This window comes from Hippocampus comes, unplaced genomic scaffold (assembly GCF_001891065.2).
Source record: "Hippocampus comes isolate QL1 unplaced genomic scaffold, H_comes_QL1_v1.1 scaffold22, whole genome shotgun sequence".
Classification (NCBI taxonomy): domain Eukaryota; kingdom Metazoa; phylum Chordata; class Actinopteri; order Syngnathiformes; family Syngnathidae; genus Hippocampus; species Hippocampus comes.
In genome coordinates, this window is record NW_017806175.1 from 8,469,280 (window position 1) to 8,477,154 (window position 7,875).

The 7,875-nt window shown below is 59.0% G+C and overlaps 2 protein-coding genes across 2 annotated transcripts in view; both read left to right on the forward strand.

Moving 5' to 3' along the window:
* Positions 1-1,833: 1,833 nt before the first annotated feature.
* pcyox1l (prenylcysteine oxidase 1 like) lies at positions 1,834-4,545 on the forward strand. Its single transcript, XM_019896854.1, is given in 8 exon segments — positions 1,834-2,218; positions 2,259-2,596; positions 2,675-2,849; positions 3,015-3,226; positions 3,449-3,589; positions 3,865-4,273; positions 4,336-4,390; positions 4,392-4,545. Coding segments are annotated over 8 exon segments (1,536 nt in total). The 5' UTR covers positions 1,834-2,165; the 3' UTR covers position 4,545.
* Positions 4,546-5,246: 701 nt separating this feature from the next.
* crebrf (creb3 regulatory factor) overlaps positions 5,247-7,875 on the forward strand; it is a 6,967-nt gene continuing 4,338 nt past the window's right edge. The window contains 2 exon segments of the mRNA XM_019896505.1: positions 5,247-5,435; positions 6,992-7,149. Of these exon segments, the coding sequence (XP_019752064.1) occupies positions 7,141-7,149 (9 nt within the window). The 5' untranslated portion in view covers positions 5,247-5,435; positions 6,992-7,140.

A 7,875-nucleotide genomic window follows, 5' to 3' on the forward strand; every position in this document is an offset into this window, starting at 1 on the left:
GTCGCGTCGCCGCCGGCCGCTCGGATTTCCGCCGGCCCTCGGGGGAAACGGCCGCAGCGCCGCAAACTTTCCCGGGGAATTGATGGCGAGCCGGCGAGCGGGCGCAACATTCCAACCTTTGTAAGTTTTGCCAGGAGCCGGCATCGGTCCTCGCCCGCACCCGAGGAGGGCGTTTGCGGCCGCGGCTGCACCCAGCAAAGTCGAGCTGCGACTCGACCCGCATGACGTCTGCTCGCCTTTGACTTCCCCGTCGACCGCAACCTTTCGGCTTCGTCCCCACCAAGTCCCGCGGAAAGTTTCCAGCTCGCCTCACTTTTGGAAGCTTGTCCGAGTCGAGCTGCGGCGCCCCCTCACCGGGTCGCCTTTGACCCTTCACGTCTGCCTTGAGGGACGACGACCAAGAGGCCGCGCTCAAGTCTGCGGCCGCCGGCGTACGATAGCTCACGTAAATCATCTTCGGCGCGTTGGTCGGAGGTGAGCCCAAGCCTTACCGTGCCGCCACCGTCCGGAATGTTCCCCGGTTTGTGTCCGCGTTCTAATAAACTCGATTTCTCGTCTTTTTTAACTTCCGGGAATGCTTCGTCGACGCAAACACAATATGGAGCCAGCGAACGGAACGTTCATAAGTGGTCAATGGCATACCTGAAAACACACAAACTACTACTGTGAATGGAAGAAAATGAGCATCACGTGAAAAAAAAAAACATTAATACACGCACACGCCATGTAACAACCAAATATGTAAAATTTTGCACACCGATATGGGGGGGTGGGGGGTTTAATCAATCACATGAAAGAAAAGGAGAGAACGCAAAGTCAATCAAATACATCTTGGCATCATGAAATGAATGACTTTTTTTTTTTTTTTTAATGTCACATTCCAGCCACGGGCAAGTCTTTTCTGACTCCGTCCCCAAAATATTTCCCCCATTCAGTTATTCGACATAAATTGACGTAACACAGCGTGAATGGCACTGACTTGTTGAAGATCGCTGGTGCGAGATTTCTTCTTGATACGAAGAAAGGAAATGATGAACCAAGTTGAGCTGGAGGTCAGGCTGCGCTTTGAGGATCCCAAGAAAAGAAATGATGGCGATCCACCCTCGTTGGCAGCAGCTCGCTTGCAGGGCTTTGCGGTCCGATCCGAGTGGGCCAAATCAAATCCCACTTTCCTGGAATGCAGCGTCAATTGCCGTGCGAATGAGAAACCAAGTAGAAAAAACAAAACGAAGATGAAAAGGGATGGGCAAAACGAGGCAAGAAAATGAACCGTCAAAGTGTGCGAAGAAAACAGTTCCGATATGAGTTGAGAGCAATCTGAACATACTTTTGGGTTCGGTTTAAAATAAAAATAGTGTCACGCGTCAAGAAAACCACTTGGATTTGAATTTTTTGTACTTGGATCCGCGGTCAGACAAGCGAAACGGTGACGTCGTCGGGTACGTTCCGCCTCGACCGCTTCACGTTTGGCTAGCGTCCATGTCACGTGACGTGCAGCTCAGTCAGACTCGATCGATCGATCGATCGATCGCGGTATCCGCTCTCTTCCGCCGCATCGATGAGCGGGCTAGCGGCTGGGTGTTAGCCGAGCGAAGGAGAACGTTTGTCCCGGTCGGCCTACTCTCGTCGCCTCTTTGTCGGCCCGCCGACGGACGCGATGCGAGGCGTCCGCGCCTTCGAGCCGCTGCTGGCCGCCCTGGCGGCCCTCGCGACGACGACGACGACCGCCGCCGCTCTAGCGGATGGAGCTCCGCCCTCCAGAATAGGCAAGAGCGCGAGCGACCCGTTCTTCGGCTCTTTTCATCGGCGCCTCCATGATGAGCTGTGCGCGTTGTCGCGCCGATTCCTCGTTCCGTTCGATCGTATTCTCCGAAGACACCGATTTGTTTCGCTCGACAGTTGACGACCTTATTCGGCCTTGAAAGGCTTTTCGAATGTTCACAATCCAAATCCGAAACGGACCTTCGTTGTTATTTTTTCAAAGATATGGTCCTTGCGCGTTTCCTTTCCATTCTGGCTCTCGGCGCGTCCGTTCAGCACGGTCGAGGAGGAGACGGGCACTCGCGCGACACCCGAGAAAGCGATGACCCGGCGGTCTCTCGGGGTCGGGGCTGAGATCACGTCCCGAGCGGAGGAGTTCGAGTACCTCGGGTGAGGCGAGGAGGATGCGGCTGGAGATCCACACGCGGGTCGCGGAGGCGCTGCCGACTCTGCGTCGGTCCGCCGCGGCGAAGAAGCAGCCGAGGCGGAAGGCGAAGCCGTCTGTCGGCGTATCGGTCGAGCGACGCGCCTCCCTCACCCGCGGGCGCGAGCCGTGGCCCGCGGGCCAAAGAGCGAGAGCGCGGGACGGACGTCGCCCTCACGGTGCGGCGCCGTCTCGTCTTTTCAGCGGTGGTGGGCGCGGGCATCGGGGGCAGCGCCGCGGCGCACTTCCTGCGGCAGCACTTCGGGCCCGACGTGCAGCTGGACGTGTACGAGAAGGGCGAGGTGGGCGGGCGCTTGGCCACCGTCACCGTCAACCGGAACCGCTACGAGTCGGGCGGCTCCATCATACACGCGCTCAACCTGCACATGCACGACTTCGTCAAGCGGCTCGGTGAGCGGCGCCCAAACCGGGGCAGACTCGCCCGCACGCAAGCGACGCTGACGATGCCCGCGTATGCGCGCCCCGCAGGGCTGAAGCAGCGGCGCGGCGTGGCGGGCAAGACGGCGGTGTTCGACGGCGCGTCGGTGGTCGCGGAGGAGACGGACTGGTACCTGCTGGACCTCCTGCGCCTGTGGTGGCGCTACGGCAGCAGCTTCATCCGCCTGCAGATGTGGCTGGAGGACATCATGGAGAAGTTCATCAGGCACGCACGCTCGCACGCACGCTCGCGCCTCCAGGCGGGCGCCGGCCTTCCGCTGAAATGAGCGGTGACGCCATTTGTTGGCGGAATCTCGGTGGAGTGCGACGGGCGAGTCGGACAAAATAGTGCCCAGGCGCCCTCTTGTAACACCTGCGCTCTGCCTCGCAGGATCTACAAGTACCAGGCCCACGGTTACGCCTTCAGCTCGCTGGAGGAGCTGCTGGAGTCGCTGGGCGGCAGCGGCTTCGTCAACATGACGCGCCGGCCTCTCTCGGATTCGCTGCTGGAGCTGGGCGTGTCCCAGCGCTTCATCGACGAGGTGGTGGCGCCCGTCATCAGGCTCAACTACGGCCAGAACGTCAGCGTGCCCGCCTTCGTAGGTCAGAGGCCTCAGCTCGCAGCGGGACCTACCTCGGCAAAGGGCCGCACTGAGCGCGCGGGGCTCACCGTTTTGCCGCCGGAAGGCAACCTGAACCGTTGGCGATTCACGTCTGCGCCTTTGAAAGGAGGCCGCTGCTCTTTCCTTGCAGAAGGACGTGTGAAAACATCGAAGCGATCACTTTGCCCGCCGCCTTTGACGTCCGCCGCTGTTGCGTCCGCAGGCGCCGTGTCGCTGGCGAGCGCCCAGTCCAACATGTGGGCGGTGGAAGGCGGCAACAAGTTGCTCTGCGAGGGCCTGCTCGAGTTGGCCAACGCCAACCTGCTGAGGGCGCGCGTCACCTCCGTGAGGACGCTCCGCTCGGGTAACGAAGCTTGCACGCGCAGAAGTCAACTTTCCTCGACCCGGCGACCGGCGTCGCCAGCGTTTGCTGGCCCTGCCCCGGGTCCTCTTTTCGTAACTGACCTTTTTGACTTGGTAAAATGTCGCAGTGCTTTGACACTTGACTTTCTTCACATTGGACACGTCCAGGCTGGAATGTAACCCCCCCCAAAATAATAATAACGATAAATCAGCCGCTGCTTTGGGCAGAGCCCTTCTTTGTGCGAGCTGGCAGGCCTCTCCCGCTTGTCCCCGCAGGCGAGGCGCTTCAGTACGAGCTGACCCTGGCGGGCGAGGGGCCGGAGCGCCGCACGGCGGCGTACGACGCGGTGGTGGTGGCGGCGCCGCTGCGGGCGGGCGCCGGCATCTCCTTCCCGGACTGGGCGTCGCCCTCCGTGCCCGGCGAGGGCGAGTGGCAGGGCGCGGGGGTCACGCTGGTGCACGGCTACCTCAACACGTCGCTCTTCGGCTTCCGGGACGCGCGGCTCTTCCCGTACGCCGGCGTGCTGACCACGGCGGCGCCGGCGCTCTTCTTCAACAGCGTGGCCGGCGTTTATCCCGTGGAGGTGCCGCCGGGCTTCCGCCGCAAGCGGGCGCACGAGGCCGCCGTCTACAAAGTCTTCTCGCCCGCCGCGCTCACCGGGGAGCAGCTCAAGACGCTCTTCAGGTGAGACGGCGAGGCGCGCGGGCCTTTCGGGCCGCGTCCGACGCCTCCCCTCCGCCCCGCAGGTCGTACTACTCGGCGCAGGCGACGGAGTGGCGGGCGTACCCTCGCTACGGCAGCGCGGCCGGCGCGCATCGAGTGGGCGGGCAGCGCCATGGAGATGAGCGCCGTGGCCGCCAAGAACATCGCCCTGCTGGCCTACCGCCGCTGGAACGGGCGCAGTCTCCAAGTGAACCGCGAGGACCTGCTGCGCGCCATCAAGACTGAACTCTGACCTCCGGGAGGCCCGCCCGCATCCGGACGGTCGGCCGCTTTCCAAACGCCCCTCGCGCCGTGTCTCCGGCGGCTCCAGCTCACCTTCCGCGTGAACTTTTGAACGACTTTAACGTTTAATGCAAAAAAATGCTTTCATCAACCGATGGACAACCAACCCGAACATTTTTTACTCCCTTTGAAATTTTGTGAAACTATCAGCCCCGGCCGGTTGAGACGACACTTGATGCCAACAGGAAGACAAGTTACATGTTCTTTTAAAAAAATAAAATAAACTCCTTTGCGGGATTGGAATTCACATCTTTTTCAACTTCATTCTTTTCACTTTTGCTGTTGTCATTTCTGCACTGTCCATTTGAAACGTTATTTTCGATTGTTTTTTTGGGAGGGGGGCTGGCGGGCTTAAAATTGATTGATGAGTTGCAAAAAGTGACAGGTTCATTGACTGTTCAACATGAACAAAACCCAATGTAAATGTTCATTAATGCTTTTCCAAATCGTGTTCTCGGCATCAAACGTACAGGTTGAAAATGAAACATTTGAATAAAAATCGTGTTGAATGTAGCAAGGCGCAAACAGAAGTTGGACTTTATTTTATGGTTTTGTTTGGTGTCTTTTTTTTTTTGTTTTGTTTCTCCAAGTGGACGCAAATTGTGTTTCTGGTGCGGAAAGCGGATTTGATCCGGCCGCTCCCATTGGCTGAGCCACGTACCACGTGAGCAGGTAGTCACGCGCCTTCCAGGAAGCCACAAAACAAAACAAAACAAAACAGCGAGCAGCAAACTCGGCGACAAAACGAAAGAAACGCGCGAGCGAGCCAACCGAACCCCGTTGCGAGACCGGACCGAGCCTGCGAGCCGGACGCCAGCGCGGCCCGCCCGGAAGTGAGTCGGTGAGTGCGCGAGTGAGACGCCGTTTGCGGGAAACCGAGCGAAGGTTTTGCGCCTTGGCGATTTCGGCCGCCGCGGAGGATTATTAGCTCGGCGGCTAGCCCGCCAGCTAGCGAGCGCCCTCTCCTCGTTCCGCATTTAAAACACGACGAGGGGGGCGGAGGCCTTTGGGTTGCGCTTGCTCCGTTGCTGCCGCTTGGTTTTCCAAAGAACGTAACATTTGAAGCGCACATGAGGTGGGCGTAGCTGGTCACGCAGCCTCCGCGGCGGCCCAGCAAACAAAAACAAAGAACCTTTGATGCTTTCCACGCGATTGGAACACCGTCTCGTCTTCATTGGGAGCATTTCGCAGGCGTGGGGAGCCGTCTAATTGCCGGGCACCGTGGCTGCAAATCAATGACGTAACAAGACAGAGTCCACTTTTGGACACGCACGCCCGGTTTCGATCGGGGCGTTCAGTGTGTTCAAGTGGATCGCGTGGAACGTTGACTTCTGCTGCCACGGTACACGCCCCCCAACACACACACACACACACACACACACTTACACACACGCTAGAACATTCCCTCCACGTTGCCTCGCTTTGTTTTCCCTTCAAGTTAAAAAACAAACAAACAAACAAAAAAAGCGGCCACATTCGGCCGAACGTGTTTTGGGAGCCAACTTGGTTTTGGACGTCGCGCGAATGCGGATATTTATTCGAGCAGTTTCACCGCCAGCAATTAGCAGCTAGCACTGAGAGCGCGCTGGTCGGCGCTCAAGTGTTGACTTGTTGTCGGCGTGTGAACGTTGTCGAGCGTTTTCTGCGTCTGTGGCCCAACGCTGGCGAAATGTTCGAATGTAGGCCAGCCAGCCACAAGCAGGCCTCCGACTTGTTTATCTTCAGCCTCAACCCACCTTGAAGCGAGCTCGTTGGTGAGAAGGAGCGACGGCGAGCTCGGCCAATGGGATGAGCGCGGGGGCGGGCCGCCGCCGCGCCTCGCCCAATGGAAAAGGGACCTCGCGTGGGTGTGGGCGCCGCGCGGTAGGTTGAGGCTTTGTTTTGCTCCTGCGAGGATGTGAGCGCCGCACCATCTTACGGTGGCCTTGGAAAACGTCCACGACCTTTTTTTTTATTTCTTCCGTCGTTGTCAAACTCTTGGATAAATATCGTTTTGTGTCTTGGACGGGGCAAGTCCGTCGCCGAGCACACCCGCCCAATCGTCGCGCGCTTCCAGCAAGATTCACGCCATCGGCGCAGGTCCGCCGCGTCGGGGACAAGCCGCTGTCAAAAGTCGCGTCGACCGAGGCATGATGGGCACGTGCCTTCGAACGATACGGTCAACCCCCGTTTCTCGCGGGGGTTACCTTCCCAAAAGCACCCGCGATAGGTGAAATCCATGAAGTCGACTCGGCAAATCATTCGGGACGACAACGGCGACGACAATCCGATCCTTTTGCTGAAAATGTGGGCGAAGTTTGCCTCGCAATGTTTGACGCTCGGACGGCAGATTTCTTCCCCGATGCCGTTGTGGTTGTTGTCATGTCATGTTTCTGTTGTGTGCCGTCTTTTGAGCAGATCGCCTCAAAGTAGGTCGTGCGGAATCCCGACAGCGAGTCTGCCCTGTTTCCCCCTCGCCTCCCTCCCTTCGACCGTCCTCGCGCCGCTGGGACCGGACCCTGGGCCCAGAGGTTCCCCACCGCTGGAGCGCTAAGCTGCCCCTTGCGATGCCTCAGGTGGGCATGTAGCACTGACCGTGACTATCGTGCCCCGGCATGTGGGCAAGGAGAGCCCCGGGCGCCCCTCATCAAACGGAACAAAATGAAATGCCTTGCGAGGAGCCGCTGTAGCCCACGATGAGCGTCCATTCACGAGACGAAGCTGATCGACTTGGCTCCGGCCCGTCACGAGGCCACACCCCTAAAATGCACACGCACGACTACCAAGTCCATCCAATAATTGCACTTGAGCTCAGCAGTTGACTTTTCAACCTTGTCTTTGTGTGTGTGTGTGTGTGTGTGTGTACGCGCACCGCAGCCCAGCGTGAGTGGGATGGAGCTTCCCTTTGGGGACGACTTTCAGCACTTCTCGTCAGCGGACCAGGCGCTGACCAGCACCGAGCTGCTCACCAACACCTCCGACCCCGACTTCATGTACGAGCTGGTGAGTGAGCGAGCGCCACGGCGCCCGCGCCAGAACTCTCCGCCGTTCTTTCATCGACGACGTCAATAACGTCAGTCAAATCTGTTTTTCGGTCAAAAGCCTTCTCACCGGTCACCGGTGCAAACTTTGTGAGCTGTGTCCGGCAACGGGGCCTGTTTCATTTCCAATTTGTAATCGTCATCCTCCCCCGGCCCCTCCCAGGACAGAGACACGAGTCAGCGACAGAGTCCGTACGCCGAGGGCCCGGTGGGCGCGGCCGACGGCGCCAAGGACGCTGACGCGGGCGCCGACCAGCAGCT